This window comes from Notechis scutatus, chromosome 7 (assembly GCF_049901735.1).
Source record: "Notechis scutatus isolate UNSWTSFEM ecotype Mainland chromosome 7, rNotScu1.2, whole genome shotgun sequence".
In the NCBI taxonomy this organism is placed as follows: domain Eukaryota; kingdom Metazoa; phylum Chordata; class Lepidosauria; order Squamata; family Elapidae; genus Notechis; species Notechis scutatus.
The window spans coordinates 3,629,590-3,648,615 of record NC_142015.1 but is presented as its reverse complement, the minus strand read 5'-3'; the positions used below and the strand labels follow the sequence as shown (position 1 = coordinate 3,648,615).

Sequence of the window (19,026 nt, the reverse complement as noted above, 5' to 3'; positions counted from 1 at the left end):
ATCGCAGCTCCCTCCTAACCTCCCCCCCCTTCCCTCCCCCCCGTCTTGTTTATACCGCGGTGCCACCGAACTTGAGCCCGTCTCCCCTTCTCCCTCCACCCCTACCCCCGTCCTCCCGCCGCGCCGGCCACACCCCCGCTCTGCTCCCATTGGCTGAGCTGCGGCGGGCGGGCGCGGCCATTGGCCCGTCCGCCGCAGGCAAGTTCGGCGGCGCTCGGAGGCGAGTCAGCTGACCTTCCCCGCTCCGGCCACTCCCCCTCGGAGTTGCTCCGGCGGAGGCTGCGCTCGCCGCCGCCGCTGCTGCTGCTGCTGCTCGTTTGGTGTGTCCGTGTCCGGTCGGGGTCCAGCGGCGCCTCCGGGGATGGCGGGCGAAGGCGGCGGCGGTGGCGGCGCCTGGTTGGTGCTCTTCTGCGGCTGGGCGGCCGCGGCGGGCGCCCTTCGAGACGGCGCGCCGCCCGATCCTGAGCCCGGCGGGGATCCCTGCCCGCCCGCCTGCCCGCGAGTGCTGGGCTTCCGCCTGGAGGACGGCGCCGCGGCCACGGGGGGCCTGGTGCGGGCCCTGCCGGGGGCCACCTTCCGCCTGCGCCTCTACGGCACCGGGCTGCACAACCGCAGCTGGCCCTGGGCCGCCTTCGTGCCGGAGGAGGCGCCCTGCGGGGGGAACCCGGGCGAAGAGCCTTCCTCCTTCTCCTCCTCCTCTTCCTCCTCCTCGGGGGCCCCTCAGGTGCTGGCCCACCACGTCCTGCCCGCCAGCGAGCATGCAGGGCTGGTGACGGTGCGAGTGGCCCCCGGGGCCCCCGGAGGACGGTACCGCCTCTGCAGCCCATCGGGGCCCGGCCGCCCCTGGGCCCCGGCTGCCCCGGGCGATGCCATCCTGGTGACGGAGGACGAAGGCGGAGGGGCCCGGGTGGCGGCCGAGGCGTGGCCCCCACCCATGCCCCCCTGGCTGCTGGGCACCCTAGTGGCCCTCTTGCTGGCCCTGCTGGCCCTGCTGCGCACCTTGCAGCTCAGCACCCTGTGGCTGGATCCGGCCGAGCTCTACGTGCTGCGGGACTGTGGCTCAGAGGCAGAGCGGGGCGCCTCTAAGGCGCTGGAGCCCGTCCGGCACCGGGGGCCCTTCGTCCTGTGCGCGCTGCTGCTGGTGAGCGCCGTGGCGCAGGCCGCCCTGGCTGTGCTCTTCTATCGGGCCGTGGGGGCGCTGGTCCCGGCTATCCTCGGCGTGGCCGCCTTGTCCTTCCTGCTAGCCGAGGTGCTGCCCTTCGCCGCCAGTTCCCGCTGGGGTCTGTGGCTGGCCCCGCGGGGCCTGTGGCTGACCCAGTTCTTCATGCTGCTGACGTTCCCCGTGGCGCTGCCGCTGAGTCGGGTGCTGGAGCTGGCCCTGCGGCATGACAACAGCACCTACCTCTTGCGGGAGAAGATCCTGGACATGGTGCGCAACAGCGACCCTTACAACGAGTTTGTGCGGGAGGAGTTCAGCAAGGGGGCCCTGCGGAACAAGACGGTGGAGGACGTGCTGACCCCGTTGGATGAGTGCTTCATGCTGAACGCCGATGCCGTGCTGGACTTCAACAACATGTCCACCATCATGCAGAGCGGCTACACCCGCATCCCAGTGTATGAGGATGAGCGGACCAACTTGGTGGACATGCTCTACGTCAAGGACCTGGCCTTGGTGGACCCCGACGACTGCACTCCCCTGAGCACCATCATCAAGTTCTACAATCACCCGCTTCACTTTGTCTTCAATGACACCAAGCTGGATGCCGTGTTGGAGGAGTTCAAGAGAGGTAAATATGCGTCTTTTATATTGTCACAGCAGACACTGGGCATGTAATAAGTAGGTTGTTGCTTGTCCTGTTTTTTTTTTTTAAACAACAACAACGTCGGGAATGATACCAATGTCTGAATCCTGGTGCGCATCTGGCTATATAAGAGACGGTTGGTTTTCAAACTATTCTGAAAGTTTCTTTCGAAGCTTTTCCAGCAAGATGATCATGGATGATGACCAAACATCCCCAGAAAACATCTGTAGTGGATGGTAGAGGTAGGATAGGATAGCATAGCATAGCAGGAACCATAGGATAGGATAGGGAATAGGATTGAGAATAGAATAGAAGGGAATAGAATTGAATAGAATAGAACATTGGAATGAAGAATAGAATAGAATAGAACAGAATAGAATTCTTTATTGGCCAAGTGTGATTAGACACACAAGGAATTTGTCTTGGTGCAAATGCTCTCAGTGTACATAAAAGATACATTTGTCAAGAGTCAAGAATCATACGGTGCAACACTTAATGATAGTCATAGAGTACAATAAGCAATCAAATCATATTAAGAAACAGTCAATATAAATAGCAAGGATGGTTGTCACAAAGGTGCTTTTTCAAGAAGTAACTGGACTTTCTGGTTTTTCTTTTGAAGACCTTTCGCTTCTCCTCCAAGAAGCTTCTTCAGCTCTGACTGAACATCCCACCATCCAGTCAGAGCTGAAGAAGCTTCTTGGATGAGAAGCGAAACGTCTTCAAAAGAAAAGCCCAGAAAGTCCCAGTTGCCTCTTGAAAAAAAAAATCACTTTTGGGGTCCCCGGAAGACAGCTTTCATAAATAGTTTGCTTATTGCCACTGATTTTTTTCCCCTCCACTCACAGAATGTGGTTGAACTTCTGCCTGTTTGGAATCCTTTTGGTAAGATCCTGCAAAGTTTGTTCACGCCTGCGTTTGTCGCGTACATGTCTCGTTCTCACAGTTCAATATTGCCTGCATGATATTTTCTTTGCACAGCCAATCATTTCATTCTCAGAATAGCCCTGTTGAGGTTGTGCTTACAGTTCGTGTCTGACCCAGAGTTACCCAGTGAACTTCAGTAGAGAGTTGGGGTTTGAATGGACATCTCTCTTGTCCCAGTTCAGCATTCAATTGCTCACATTTTCTGTTTTGAGCACATTCTCTTGAGGGTTTTTTTTTAACAGCAGTCTGCGATTCCATATTGAAAACAACTAATCAAGGCAATTTTTTCCTGAAGTAGTGAAAGTTACTGTTGCCTTGTCCTCTTAAAAAGAAGAGAATCATTTGAATTTCCTAGAACAAACCAAAAGTGTGCAAAAGATGATCCAGGATTTTGACTTCTCTAGAACTGTTAATGGGGGTGTGTGGGGGGGGGGAGAGCAAGAATTGTTGATCATAATTTTGAAATTGTCTTCCTTCTTCCCTGTTCCCCCACTGTTTGTAGCATCCTGTCTCATGAACTAGACTCTTACCCTGTTTTAAAGTGGTCCAGGGGTGGTATTACCTGGGGTGTTTTGAAGTTAGAAAATTTGCAAGGATGTATTGTTGGTTTATTTCATTTAAAGGGATTTAGCAGTACACTTGATGAATCAGTTTTGCACTACTTTGAAAGACATTTCCAAAGTTGTCTTGTAAGCAATACCCCTAGCTTCATACCGCTTTGTGCTTTTGCCCCTCTTACTTTGTCGCCAGGGGAAAAAATGGCATTAGCACTTATATACCGCTTTACAGTGCTTTTCAGCCCCTCTCTAAGCAGTTTACAGAGTCAGCCACCGAGGGAGGGAGGAAGGAAGAAAAATGGCAATAGCACTTAGACTTATATACCGCTTTACAGTGCTTTTCAGCCCTTCTCTAAGCAGTTTACAGAGTCAGCCTCTTGCCCCCAACGATCTGGGTCCTCATTTTACCCACCTCGGAAGGACGGGAGGCTGAGTCAACCTGAGTCAAAGCGAACTTGCTTTGGACACCCGAAGAGAACGAACATCCCTTTAACTCCTGCGGTTGGGCAAAAACCACCTCAATGATTCAGTGCCTCTTTAGATCCAGGTGCAGTTCTTACCAGCCGGTAAAAATTGAGGCGACAGATCCGTCTCTGCAGCCGATGAGATAGCATAGTAGGAAGTGTATGAAGAAATAATTCCATGGACTTAAAAAGACAGCTTCTCTAATGCCAGTACATTCTGATCTTGGTGCTTTAATGATTTATCAGTTGTTACAAGAGCCAGAGTAAAATGATAAATTTTATTGGGCCGGCTAATTACCTGTGAACATTGCTGGCTGTTGAACTCTCTAACCTCTTGGTGCGCTCTTGAACTATGCAAACCTATCAGCAGAAATGCATCATAAAAAGGCCCACGGGGACTAACGCAATTCAAGCTAGGAAAGCCAGTTTTCCCTCCAGATTGGACTTCTCATGTCGAAGCTAAAGAGAAACACATCCTGAAAGGACACCAGGATGGGAGGTTGCTCCAAATGTCATTCCTCAATAGGCATTTCCCTACATAAGTTGGCACACTGTGATCTTTCAAGAGGGAAGCAGTTGATTGTTTCACATGCATATCCCTTTATATTATGGACCTTTGTATCTTCCTGAGATATATGTGCGTAAGATGTGATCACCGTGGCCATATCTTGCCTGCTGTTTTCTTGCATGTGAGAAAGCAGTGCTTGGGGGCTTAAAATGATCCTGTGGCCATAAGATATGGGATTGGGGGAAAGAAAGAAAGCTAGCAAGCCAGCTTTTTCAACCTCAAGGACTGCTTATGAATAAGTCTCTGTCTGGCTTGGGACACAGTGAGTTGAGTCCTGCAAAAAAATAAACACCACTGGACTGGCCCAGTTCTGCAGGCTGGGACTCATTGGATGGAATACATGTTTTTCCCCCCCCATATCCATCATTATAATTGTTCATAGAAAATGATTGCTCAGTCAGAATAGAGTTGGAAGGAGCCTTGTAAGTCATCTAGTCCAGGGGTCGGCAACCTTTTGGACCTCAGGGACGACCAAAATCACAATTTTAAATCCTGCGGAACAGAGACCCTGGGAAAATCGCCCCAAAAGTCTGCAGGAAAATCCCCCACCCCCATGTTGTCCTACTGACTGATTGTTCTTTATTTGGGATCACAGGATACCGTCTTCAGCTCCGTTCTCGGGGAGAGAGAAAGAGAGACTTTTGGCTTCATGCAAGGAAAGCAGCAGAAGTCTTTCTTTCTCTCCCCCAAACTTATTTAGTTTAGTTTACTTTATTGTCATTGCACTCGTACAATGAAATTAAATACCATATTCAGTGTACAATTTATGACTATGAAAATAAACACAAACACACATCCTTTGCATTCTATGCAATTGAATTGAAAACCCCTGATATTGCATTCATGCAAGGAAAGCAGCAGAAGTCTTTCTTTCTCTCCCCCAAACTCCGCCAGAAATGAGTCTTTGCCGTCGCAGCCTCTTGGAGCAGGAGGCCTTGCAGGGTCCCAAAGACTCATTTCTGGCGGAGGTTGTGGGAGAGAAAGAAAGACTTCCGCTGCTTTCCTTGTGCGCAGCCAAAAGGAGAAGAAGAAAGAAGCGGAAAGAAGCAGCCCGGTGGCCAGGCCAGGCATGTGGGGCAAGTTCCCCCCACTGCCCTTTCTCCCCTCCCCTCACTACCTCGTGTTGTTCACAATACAAGCGATGCAAGCCATGTGTTCCCATGGGTCATGTGGGTGGAACAGCCTTGTGTTCCCGTGCAGCCTGGATTCATTGCTTTGGGGGTGACGTTTCTCTGCGGGCCACCAAAATTTTCTCGCGGACCACCAGTGGTCCCCGGCACACTGTTTGGTCACACTGGGTTCTGGCACATGCATGCGCGTTGGCCAGCTGGTCTTCGCATGTGCCTGCGTGCCAGAAACCGGAAGCTCGGCTTCCTGGTGCGTGCATGCACGCTGGGGAGCTGCTCTTCCAGTTTCCGGCCCTCTCCCCGCGCGCTTCCATTTTGGCACTCGATGCTGAGAAGGTTTGCCAACACTGCCCTATACAATTTAGGACAAGTGGCTCCCCCGGTCTCTTCTTAAAAACCTCGAGGGGTTTGTTTGTCCTGTGTTAAACAATACGTGGTCATTAAGTGAATTCAGCTTCGCCCACTGCTTGTCGGAGGTGGCTGGGAAGGTTACCAACCATGATCCCATGATCCAAGGACCATGGCGGTTATCATGAAATCAATGTCGGTGGCCAATTTTTGATCACGTTACTGTGGGGTTTGGGTGCCATGGTCATAAGTGCGGAAACTGATCATAAGCCATTTTTTTTCAGCGCCGTTGTAACTTCAGAGCATTCCTGAATGAATGGTTGTAACTCCAGGATCCTTTGCCCTGGTTCCATTAGGCAATGTAACATTCAAAAATTATTTCAGTTCTCGGTGACTCAGTGATATTATCTGCATACAAAAGTACATTCGTGTTCAAAGCCAACATTCCTCCTCCTTGTTATTACACCACAAACATTCCATCAATATATAAACAACCAAGGGAATATCACACATCTTTGTTGTGCTCCTTGTTCGGTGTTGAATTGTCAGGCATTCTGTTTATTCTGCTACATGCTTCACTTCCATCATGTACTGCTCTTACCCCATTTAGCAATGAACTTTTGAGGTTTTTTTTTTTTGTTATATATAGCCCTTTAAAATTCTGTGCAATTCTGTGTACAGTTGGGTTCAAATCATATTAAATCCGATTAAAAAGAAGAGCTATTAAAATGCAGCAAAGCAGCAACTCTTTCTATTGTAGTCTCAATCAATATTAATCAGAATACAGCTGGAAGGGACCTTGGAGGTCTTCTAGTCCAGCCCCTGCTCAAGCTGGAGAACGTATACCATTTCAGACAAGTGACTGTCTAGTCTCTTCTTAAAAACCTCTAGTGATGGATCACCCATGATTTCTGGTGGCAAGTTGTTCCACTGGTTAATTGTCCTCACTGTTAGGAAGTTTCTCCTTAATTCTAGGTTGCTTCTCTCCTTGATCAGTTTCTAACCATGATCAGTTTCTAACCATTGTTTCTTGTCCTTTAATCCAGGGATCCCCAACCTCCAGGCTGCGGCCCGTTATTGGGCCATGAGCCATTTGGAACTGGGCCAGGGAAGCGGTGGGGAGGCATGCGCCTCCCCACTGGAGCAAGCAGCGGGCGAGCATGTGGATGCATGCTCCATTTGTGCAAGCGATGTGCGCTTTGCCCATTGTGCTCGTGCAAATGGGGCCGTGCACACATTTGCCAGTTGCAAGCGTGGAAACATCCCCTGTCGCCCACCGGTCCACAAAGCTGGAAAAGTTGGGGAACACTGCTTTAATCCCTTTATTCAGGGTGGAATCTGGGCGACCGAATGGAGCTGAGCGTTTACTGGCCGGATGCCCTTCCCGACGCCTATGTGGAGTTCGCAGCAGATATATATATAGTTTTTTACAAAAGTTTTTTTGAGTAAATTCTTAAAAACATTGGATGTGGTGTGATCGTCCTGACAGTCCTGTTTGTCATACGTATTATGGCATAGAGTACATGTTTTATATACATTTATACAATATTTTATATTTCTAATCATCCGTTCTGCCAACCCTACTTCCTTTTGATTCTAGATCCTTCCTTTTTTCCCCACCATTGAAAGAATTTATCCCATACTTTTATAATATTCTGTCTCATCTTTATCTTTCATTTCCAAAGTTAATTTGTCCATCTTAGCGCAGGTCCATACCTTTTTTATTACTTCACTTTTATCAGGAATCTTTCCACTTTTGACCAAAGGCTAACCTTGCTGCTGTGATTACATGTATGATTAAATAAATCACCTCTTTATTATATTTTTCTGTTACGATTCCGAGTAAGAAAAATTCCGGTTTATATTCCACTTTATGCCCGCAGCAGATATATCTTCTCTTTGCACCTTGGTAGAGAAACATTTGCCGCTGCCTAGGATCGAACTGTCAACCTTCCAAGTGATGGGCAATCCTCTTCACTACTTTTTTGCATCCTTATTTAGCATTCCATGATTCAAGGCTACTTGCTTGATCATACACTTTCTCTAAATTAACATAAGATATTCTTTCTCGTTTGCATACATTTCTGTTGTGGTTCGCCGGCAGCAGGCCTTGGCGAGTGAGGACTCAGATGAGGGGCCTGCGTGTGATGCAGGGATGGGACCAGGACCATCAGGGAGTGGAATGCTGCCTTCGGAGAGTGTGGAGGCTGGCAGCAGTGAGGAAGAGGCCCCCGAGGAGCCTGTGCCCAGTGCACGTGCGCGCAGGGCTTCTCGAAGGAAAGAGCAGCTGCAGCAGCACCGGCAACTCGGGAGTAAGGCTGCAAGGTGACGTCCCCTCCCTTAAGAGATAAAAGCCAGCTGAGAACCCGGAGTTCTTTGCAGGAAGCAAAGAAGTTTTTGCACTCAAATCTTGTGGATGTTTGGACTCTCTTAGTTTGTGTTTGGAGACGCTTTGATTTATTGTTTAGGAACTTTATCTGTTGTTCTTGGCACAGACTTGGCAAGGGTCTTTCTTGTCAGAGCTAATTAGTTGGAAGCAGCCCTTTATCTGTGAAGAAACAGGATTCACTAATGAAACAATAAAAGGTTGTGCTGTTACCTTTGTTTTGTGTTTACTCTCTGGAACCAGGTTGGGTCAGAACAATTTCTCAGCTGCTACGGAGTAAACCTCTGATCTGCACATTTCCTGCCCACTTAAAATTTCTCTTTCCAAATCCTGCTCATTATTACATCTCGCACTCTTTCAGTCAGAATTCTACATAGTGTCTTTTCAGGGAAATTTGACAAACAAACCCTCTGCAGTGTTTATATTCACTCTTTTCCTTTATATACAAGAAATGTAACCATGTTCTCCCTGCAGAGATGCAGCTTTCCCAGCCTTCACACACACTTTTTAAACAGATCGAAGAGCCATTCTTGAAAGAAACCCCTTCCATATTTTAATATTTAGTTTAGTTTACTTTATTGTCATTGCACCTCGTACAATGAAATTAAATACCATATTCAGTGTACAATTTATGACTATGAAAATAAACACAAAACACACATCCTTTGCATTCTATGCAATTGAATTGAAAACCCCTGATATTGCATTCCTATTGCACTATACAGTGGAATTCAGTAGAGTTACTGACCTAGGATAGAAGCTGTTTTTCAACCTATTTGTCCTTGTTTTTATTGCCCTGTACCAATAGTTCAAAAAAAAAAAAATGGGTTCCCAGGGTGAGATGGATCTTGGAGAATGTTTTGAACTTTCTTAAGGCAGCAGGAGCTATAAAGCTCTTCCAAAGAGGGGAGAGGGCAGCCAATGATCCTCTGGGCAATGACGTTCACCCTCTGGAGTGCTGTCCTATCTGCCCCTGTGCAATTGGCAAACCCTACAGAGGTGCAGTAAGTTAAGATAGTCTCTCTGGTGCAGTAGGAGAAGGTCACCGGCACTTTTTCATTCAGTTGTTTTCTGAGAAGCCTCAGGTAATAGAATCTCTGCTGGGCCCTTTTGACCAGGGCTGCAATGTGAGCCCCCCAGGTCAGGTCCTCTTTTAGGGTAACACCCTGGAACTTAAAACTGGCCACTTGCTCCACTCGGGTTGCATTGATAAGTAAGGGCTGGATGTCTGATCTGATCCTTCTATAGTCCACTTGTTGAAGTTTGCCAGCAGCAGATACAGATGGCTGAGGTCACGGAGAGCGAGGACTCAGATGAGGGGCCTGCGTGTGAGGCAGGGATGGGGCCATCAGGGACCATCAGGGAGTGGAGTGCTGCCTTTGGAGATTGAGGAAGAGGTCCCCGAGGAGCCTGTGCCAAGTACGCGTGCGCGCAGGGCTGCTCGAAGGAAAGAGCAGCTGCAGCAGCACGGGCGACTCGGGAGTCAGGCTGCAAGGTAATGGCCCCTCCCTGAGGAGATAAAAGCCAACGGAGAAACTGGAGTTCTTTGCAGGAAGCAAAGAAGTTTTTGCACTCAAGCCTTGTGGACGTTTAGATTCTCTTAGTTTGTGTTTGGAGACTCTTTGTATTTGAAATACTTCTTGGCAACCTTATCTAGTGTTCTTGGCAGCCTTGCACAACCTTGGCAAGGCTCGTTCTTATCCGAGACCATTAGTTGGAAACAGCCTTTTAACCGGGAAGGAACGGAATTCATAAAGAATCATTAAAAGGTTTTGCTGTTCCCTCCGTTTCGTGTTTGTTTCCTTGGAACGAGGTTTGGGTTAGAACACCACTATAAGATCCTCGGTCTTATTGGTGTTGAGGACTAAATTATTGTCTCCACACCACGAAAGCAACTGGTCCACCTCATCTTGCTTATATTGTCTACACCTGCAGATGTGACGCTTAATTTCCACACTGCTCTGCATTTTCCACCTCTTCTCCTTTTCATCTTAACCATGCCTTCCTCTTTTCTAAACGGCACCCTTTGCAACGACTTCTTTCTCTCCAAGGTGCATTAATTCAGTACAGGTCATCTTCCACGTAACAAAACTACAGGAACCATTTGCATCACCCAGGTGACCCTGAAGACACAGATAAACCTCCAAGTGGCCTCAACGACCCTCAGAAAGGATGCAAATGACCAGCTGTCTGCAAGGAGTATCAATCCTTCCATTCCTCACTATCCAGTCAGAGTTGAAGAAGCTTCTTGGATGAGAAGTGAAACGTCTTCAAAAGAAAAAACAAGAAATGTCCAGTTGCCTCCTAAAAAAAGCCCCTTTGGGAGAACCAGGACCTGGAGGTCTTGAGAATCTCCATAGACAGTTCTTTCAGTTATTAATACTTTTTCCATATTGCAAGATTTTTGGTTTCTCTTCCTGCAGTCACACTGTGTGTCTTTTACTTCCTTTTCTTCCAGTTATTATTATTTTTTGCTAAGACGCATTTTGATACTATTAAAAAAGAAAAAACTTCTGTCCCACATTAACACACAATGGTGCCTCCGCTCTTTTCTATCCCTCACTAATCCGCCTCCTTATAAGTAGTCAAGCCAGTCATGCTTTTAGATTTATAGTAATTCCTTTCCTTTGTGAACGTAGGAATAGACGTAATGCTTACGCTAGGTATTTCAAAGCAGCAGACCTTAATAAAAGCAGGTACATTTTTATTTTTATTTTATATATAGGAGACCCTACACCATTTCTGACAAATGGCAGCCCAATCTCTTCTTGAAAGTCTCAAGTGATGAAGCTCCCACAACTTCTGAGGGCAATGTCTGTTCCATGGGTTGATTGTTCTCACTGTCAGAAAGTTTCCCCTTATTTCCAGGTTAAATCTCTCCTTATTCAGTTTCCATCCACTGTTCCTTGTCTAGCCTTCAGGTGCCTTGGAAAATAGCTTGACCCCCCTCCTCTCTGGGGCAGCCCCCTCAAATATTGGAAGGCTGCTATCCTGTCTCCCCTGGTCCTTCTCTTCCCTAGACTAGCCAGGCCCAGTTCCTGCAACTGTTCATCGTATGTTTTAACCTCCAGTCCCCTAATCATCCTGGTTGCTCTTCTCTGCACTTTTTCTCGAGTCTCAACATCTTTTTCATAGTGTGGTGACCAAAACTGGATGCAGTACTCTAGGTGTGGCCTTACTAAGGCTTTATAGAGTGGTATTAGTACCTCACTTGATCTTGATTGTATCCCTCTGTTAATGCAACTTAGGACTGCATTGGCTTTTGTGGCCGCTGCTGCACACGGCTGGCTCATATTTAGCTGGTTGTCCACTAAGACTCCAAGATCTCTCTCCCAGTTACTGCTATCGAGCCTGGTTTCACCCAGTCTCTATGGATCCATTGATCCATGCCAGATATTACGACCTTCATTGCTAGGTTATTAAGCAAATACTGTAATTAAGGGAATCACCCAGCCGTTGAGCAAAACCACACCCCCACACCCCAATTGACTTCGCTTGCCAGAAGCTGCTTGGGAAAGTTGCAAATGGAGAGATCGTGTCACTCCAAGATGCTGCAGCCGTCATAAATACGCACCAGTTGCCATGCTGTTGAATTTTTATCACAAGACCGTAGGGATGCTCTAATCGTCATAACTTTGTGTACTGCGTCCAGTTTTGATTGCCACGATATAAAATAGATGTTGAGCCTCCAGAAAAAGTGCAGAGAAGAGCAACCAGGATGATTTGGGGACTGGAGACTAAAACATACGATGTTGCAGGAACTAGGCCTGGCTAGTCTAGGGAAGAGAAGGACCAGGGGAGACAGGAGAGCAGTCTTCCAGTATTTGAGGGGCTACCATAAACAAGAGGGAGTCAAGCTATTTTCCAAAGCCTTAAAGCCTTAATAAGGCCACACCTAGAGTACTGCATCCAGTTTTGTTCGCCACACTATCAAAAAGATGTTGAGACTCTAGAAAAAGTGCAGAGAAGAGCAACCAGGATGATTAGGGGACTGGAGGCTAAAACACCCAATGAACGGTTGCAGGAACTGGGCCTGGCTAGTCTAGGGAAGAGAAGGACCAGGGGAGACAGCATAGCATCTTCCAATATTTGAGGGGCTGCCACAGAGGAGGAAGCCTTTTAACAATCACAGGATTCATTTAACAACTGCAGCAAAAATGGTCATAAAATGGGGCAAGCAACTGCCTCACTTAGCAACAGACGTTTTGAGCTCAATCGTGGTGATACGTCAAGGGCTTTTAGTGAGGTAGAAACTGGGAGATGGGGAATTCCAGTCCTCCTTTGTGCACGAAATCCAGCTGGGTGACTTTGGGCCGATGACTGTCTTTTAGCCCAACCCACTTCAAAGGGTTGTTATGGGGAAAACGGGAGGGCATTACGGGCGCCATTACGTATTCTTTTGGGTTGTACAAAATAAAGGCAGGATAAAAATCTAATGACTAATTGCAGGATGTGGTCAGTTGCAAGCTCTTTGACACACCCTTGAGATTGTCAGCTTCCATATTTCAAAAGAAATGATTGGAAGGATCTTTTTTTTTTCCTCCCAACGCCAAATATATTCAGTTTTTTCATTGCATTAGCATTCATTTGAACGTAATGTTTTAAATTAGCAAAATTGGTGTTGTCCTTTTCTGGATTCACACAGGACAGAATAGGGAATAGAATAGAATAGAATAGAATAGAATAGAATAGAAATAGAAATAGAAATAGAATAGAAATAGAATAGGGAATAGAATGGAATAGGGAATAGAATAGGGATAGGAATAGAATAGGAATAATTAGAATTAGAATAGAATTCTTTCTGAGCTGGGTTGGTAGAAAATCCATCTTGTTAATCTTCTGCTCGTTACTTAGCATATTGTATGAATGCAGCCCGTTTGTGCAAATCCCGCAAATGAATTGATATTAAATGAAAGAAATAAAGCATCTTGTATGAACATAGCCATGATACGTGGACTATTCCTTCCCAGTCTGGCAAACTGTGTCCGTGCGGGACTGCAGTACCCATCTTTCACAGATAAAGGCTGCTGTCTGAGGAAGATGGGAGTTGTAGCCCAAGATTAAAACTTAATTTATAAAAATGATGTTGAGACCCTGGAAAGAGGGCAGAGAAGAGCAACCAGGATGATGAGGGGACTGGAGGCTAAAACATACGATGAACGGTTGCAGGAACTGGGCTTGGTTAGTCTAGGGAAGAGAAGGACCAGGGGAGACAGGAGAGCCATGCTCCAATATTTGAGGGGCTGCCACAGAGAGGAGGAGGGGATCAAGCTATTTTCTAAAGCACTTGAAGGCCAGACAAGGAATAATGGATGGAAACTGAACAAGGAGAGATTCGACCTGGAAATAAGGAGGAATTTTCTGGCAGTGAGAGCAATCAACCCATGGAACAGAAGTTGCCTTCGGAAGTTTTGGGAGCTTCATCCCTGGACGCTTTCAAGAAGAGACTGGACCGCCATCTGTCAGAAATGGTGTAGAGTCTCCTGCTTGGGTAGGGGGTTGGACTAGATGACCTACAAGGCCCCTTCCAGCTCTGTTAATCTGTAAAATAAGTGGAAGGCCATAGATTGAGAAAAGGTGGTACAAAAACTGCATGTTAGTTAATAAAAGCCGATCACTGCTCTCTTTCCGTCCTTTAAAAAAATATTTTACCAATAAGACGAGGGTGCGTTATCGTGGTTAAGATGTTGGGCTGAGCGTTGAAATCCACCAGTCTTAAAAGTTTGCCACGTTTGGGGACCCCTCTGCATTTGAGTGCACCTTCAAACGGCTCTCGTGTCAGTTAAGTTATTTTCTCTCTCTCCCCACCTTGACTCGAGCCTTACCTTTCCAAAATCCCACCAGAGCAGCCTTTTTTTCCCCCTTCCACTTTTCCCCTTCCCACCTTCCATTTTCTATTTCTGGACTGCATTTATTTTGTAGAAACTGGGATGGTGCGTGATTGAACTCCGTGTCTTTCCAGCAACAACAAAAGTCAGCAGGTGCCCAGGAAGAAGGAGCAAGGGAGGGCAACCAGCCACGGGGGGTGACGCAAAATTCCAAAATATCAAATGTTCTCCACCGCCGCCGCCACCCCCCAGTTCCTGTTTTTGCTTTCTCCCAGGATACGCCCAAGGCAAGTAGCCCCACTGAAGCCTCCCCTCCTGGATTTCAAAGGACCAGATAAAATATTAGCAAGAGGGGGAATGTTTGTTCTGGATTTCGGTGTAATCTCCGCTTTGGGGAATTCAGGAAGTGCTGGGGGGGAAAAAAACCTTTAAATCAATAAAAACTCAGACCTGCCTAAGGCGGTGGCTCCAGGAATATATTTGTTTGTTCATTATTGTTTTTTTATTATAAACTTTATTCAGTTTTCAAATTTTAAAAACATAAAATAAAATTACATACATCATTATGTCAACGTCAAGACATCATTTACATTTCCTTAACGTGTTTCTATATATACTTTCTTATTACATTACCGTTGCATATTTCTTTCCTTATTGTTATTACAAATTAGTATATAGTACAAATTAATATATTTCATATATTTCCATTTTCTCCACAACAGATATATACATAATTTCCTATTCTTTGCCTAATCACCATTTTAGTTTCTTTTATTCTTAAGCCATTTGTACCAGGCGTCCCAGACTGTATAATACGTCGAATCCTCTTTTATTTCTTTAGTTTCAAAGTCAGCCAGGAATAGATTTGCCGTTGCCATTTTTTTTTTTTTTTTTTGGCAAGACAGGGTTCGCCAGAAGCTGGTCTTCTGCAGAACGAACGTCGGTCGTCGGTCGTCGTGGCGGTTGCAAAAGGCTGCAATTCTCCACGAGCAGCGGACCAGAACGAATGGCTCTGCCCAGCATTTCTCCCGTCCACAAATCTATTTAAACTGGAAATGGTCTTAAACAGACTTTTCAATGCAGAAGCCAAGAACAAACCCTCAGCTCCGTAGCTGGCACGCTTGGGAGGGGGAAACAAGTCAGGTCTGGTTTGCATGGCTTTCTAAACAAAGTTGCACCTCCACCCGAGGTGTGCCAGGAACCTTGTCTTCTAGCAAACCCCCCCTCCCCTCCCCCTTACTATGAAAAGAAAATTCTGGAAGCTGGAAGCCCTTCTGGACTAACTGTTGACTTCTGGGCTGTTTATTACTTGTAAACACAACCGTTGATTATAATTTCAGGCTATTTACCTCTATAAAGTTTAGGGAAGTGTGTATATATACACACACATTCCCCCCCCCCCCAAAGACCCGTGTGTGTAACATTCCTGGCAATAGCCCAGCTGTGTTTGCCCCTGCCTTCTTCCCCAATGTTTTCAGTTTTCCCAGCCTAGCTTTTACAGCCCAAGGAGGAGGAGGAGAATAGCTGGAAGGGACCTTGAAGGTCTTCTAGTCCAGCTCAAGCAGGAGAACCTAGACTATTTCAGACAAGTGACTATCTAATCTCTTCTTAAAAACCTCCAGTGATGAAGCACGACAGCTTCTAGTGGCAAGCTGTTCCACTGGTTAATTGTCCTCACTGTTAGGAAATTTCTCCTTAATTCCAGGTTGCTTCTCTCCTTGGCTAGTTTAAATCTCCTTGATTGCTACCAACCTGCCTTCCACGGAGGACCTGTATCCTGCACGAGTCAAAAAGAGGGCTGTGAAAATATCTAGAGACCCCTCACATCCCGGACATAAACTGTTTCAACTCCTTCCCTCAAAACGACACTATAGAGCACTGCACACCAGAACAACTAGACACAAGGACAGTTTTTTCCCCAATGCCATCACTCTGCTAAACAAATAATTCCCTTAACACTGTTCAACTATTTACAAAGTCTGCATTACTATCACTATTAGTCTTCTCATCACTCTTTATCGTCCATCCCCTCCCACTTGGGACTGTATGACTGTAACTTTATCGCTTGTATACTTACAATTTATATTGACTGTTTCCTAGTAGGATTTGATTGCTTATTGTACCCTATGACTATCATTAAGTGTTGACGAATGTATCTTTTCTTTTATGTACACTGAGAGCATTTGCACCAAGACCAATTCCTTGTGTGTCCAATCACACTTGGCCAATAAAGAATTCTATTCTATTCTATTCTATTCTATTCTATTCTATTCTATTCTATTCTATTCTATTCTATTCTTCATCCAATATTTATTCTATTCTATTCTATTTCTATTCTATTCTTCATCCAATATTTATTCTATTCTAGTCTATTCCATTCCATTCTATTCTTCATCCAATATTTATTCTATTCTATTCTATTTCTATTCTATTCTTCATCCAACATATATTCTATTCTAGTCTATTCCATTCCATTCTATTCTTCATCCAATATTTATTCTATTCTATTCTGTTCTGTTCTATTCTTCATCTAATATTTATTCTATTCTATTCTGTTCTGTTCTATTCTTCATCTAATATTTATTCTATTCTATTCTATTCTATTCTATTCTATTCTATTCTATTCTATTCTATTCTATTCTATTCTATTCTATTCACTCTACTCTACTCTACTCTATTTCTATTCTATTCTTCATCCAATATTTATTCTATTCTATTCCCCCCTCCTTCCATGAAATAAACCACGGGGTAAACTCAGCTGCTCTTTTGATATTCCCAAAATGATCTGTTTCCCTCTGTGTTGGAGGGACAGCGCAGTAGGGAGCAAACCGTAGAAAGGCCAGGCCAGGGGCATGTCATCAGCTACCTAAGTTCTGCCCTTTGATCTGCCCTGGGCAGTTCTTTAAGGCAGCTCATCCTGCCCCTCTGCCCACAGAGAGGTTCGGTTTACCTGTGGTGGGCGTTTGTGCAGCTCCTTGCCATCCTGCTTCAGGAACAACGAACCAGTGGAACAACTCGCTTCATCCCTGGAGGCTTTGAAGAAGAGACTGGACAGCCACTTGTCTGAAATTGTTACGGGATCTCCCGTTTGAGCAGGGGGATGGACTAGAAGACCTCCAGCGTCCCTTCCAGCTCTATCCCGATGGTGATGGTGATGATTGTAAGATCCATCCTTGACTTGGGATGGGAATTGCACCCGGAAATTGAAGCAATTCAATTCATAAATCCTCTACGTTTATTTCCTGTAGGGTTTTTTTTTTTTTGGCAGAGAAAAAAAATCATTCTGCATTAGTAAAGAACCTGCATCACCCTCCCCGTGTGTGTGTGTGTGTGTGTGTGTGTGTGTGTGTGTGTGTTTGTTTTCTCCAGCCACCTCCCGAAATGCTTGACACCCATGACCTCAGCATAGCTGTGGGGATCTGGCTGGAGAACAAAACAACCGATTCACAGGTTGAGTTCGCCACTCCTGCGCTTCCTTCTAAGAGGGCCAGGTTTAAATCTCCCGAAGAATCTTGTGCTTTTCGTACAGATTAACAGAGCTGGAAGGGACCTTGTAGGTCATCTAGTCCAACCCCCTGCCCAAGCAGGAGACCGTACACCGTTTCTGACCAATGGCGGTCCAGTCTCTTCTTGAAAGCGTCCAGGGATGAAACTCCCACAACTTCACAAAGGCAACTTATGTTCCATGGGTTGATGTTTCTCACTGTGAGAAAATTCCTCCTTATTTCCAGGTTGAATCTCTCCTCCTTGTGCAGTTTCCATCCATTATTCCTTGTCTGGCCTTCAAAGGTGCTTTGGATAATAGCTTGGCCCCTTCTTCCTCTCTGGGGCAGCCCCTCAAATATTGGAAGACTGCTCTCCTGCCTCCCTTGGTCCTTCTCTTCCCTAGACTAGCCAGGCCCAGTTCCTGCAACCGTTCATTGTATGTTTTAGCCGCCAGTCCTCTCATCTTCCTGGTTGCTCTTCTATGCACTTTTTCTAGAGTCTCAACATCTTTTTAATAGTCTGGTGACCAAAACTGAACGTTGGTGTGGTCTTCTTACTAAGGCTTTATAGCAGGGGTCTTCAAACTTGACAGCTTTAAGACTTGTGGACACCCAGAATTCCTCCTCCAGTTGTGTTAGCTCAGGAATTCTGGGAGTTGAAGTCCACAAGTCTTAAACTTGCCAAGTTTGAAGACCCTTGCTTTATAGAGTGGTATTAGCACCTCCCTTGATCTCGATTGTATCTCTCTGTTAATGCAATTTAGGATTGCATTAGCTTTTTTGGCTGCTGCTGCACACTGCTGGCTCCCATTTAGCTGGTTGTCCACTAAGACTCCAAGATCCCTCTCACAGTTCCTGCTGCTAAGCCTGGTTTCACCCCGTCTGTAGGTGTCCTTCTGGTTTTTCTTGCCTAAGTGTAAGACTTTACTTTTCTCTACATTGAATTCTTCCCTCTCTCCCCGCCCAAATCCCCTTCTCTTTGATTGACCTCATAACCCAGAGACTGCGCACCCGACACCTGTCAGGAATTAACGGGCTTTTGCTCCGATTCATCCCGACAGCCAAACCAAAGGAACCTCTTTGTGAGTCTGTCTGTCTGCGTGTGTCTGTGTGAAGTGGCTGCCCGCCTACCGTGTCGAATGGAAGGCAGCGGCTGGGTATTTGGCGTAACTTGTTGGAATTTAGAAAGCTCCAGGCACTTGGATTCCAGCTGGTTACGGAAGGCTGTACCCTACAATCGCACAACCTTTTCCTGTGTCCAAGCTGTGCGCAGTGTGTGCAGAGATGGTGTTTGCCTCGCCCGGCCTGCGCTCGCCAAACGGTTTATAGGAATGCATCGGATTCAAAACCTGAGGGTTCCACTCAGCAAGGGGTCCACGCAGGCCTGTTTGTACATGTCAATATTTTTTTTAGCTTGGTTCGGAGAGAGTGGGAAGAATGTGGCGGTACACGCACACGGCACATTTGATCCCTGCTTAACCTATGGCTTAGGGACGTGGTGGCTCAAAGGCTCAGACGCTGAGATTGTCGATCA

The 19,026-nt window shown here is 46.3% G+C and overlaps 1 protein-coding gene across 2 annotated transcripts in view; it reads left to right on the top strand.

The window, feature by feature from the left end:
- The first annotated feature begins 255 nt into the window (after nt 1-255).
- CNNM3 (cyclin and CBS domain divalent metal cation transport mediator 3) overlaps nt 256-19,026 on the top strand; it is a 46,632-nt gene continuing 27,861 nt past the window's right edge. The window contains exon 1 of one of the 2 annotated variants that reach the window (XM_026688187.2): nt 256-1,787. In XM_026688187.2, the coding sequence (XP_026543972.1) occupies nt 362-1,787 (1,426 nt within the window). In that variant the 5' untranslated portion in view covers nt 256-361. The remainder of the gene's footprint in view (nt 1,788-19,026) is intronic. The other variant, XR_015750296.1, reaches the window with a different exon arrangement.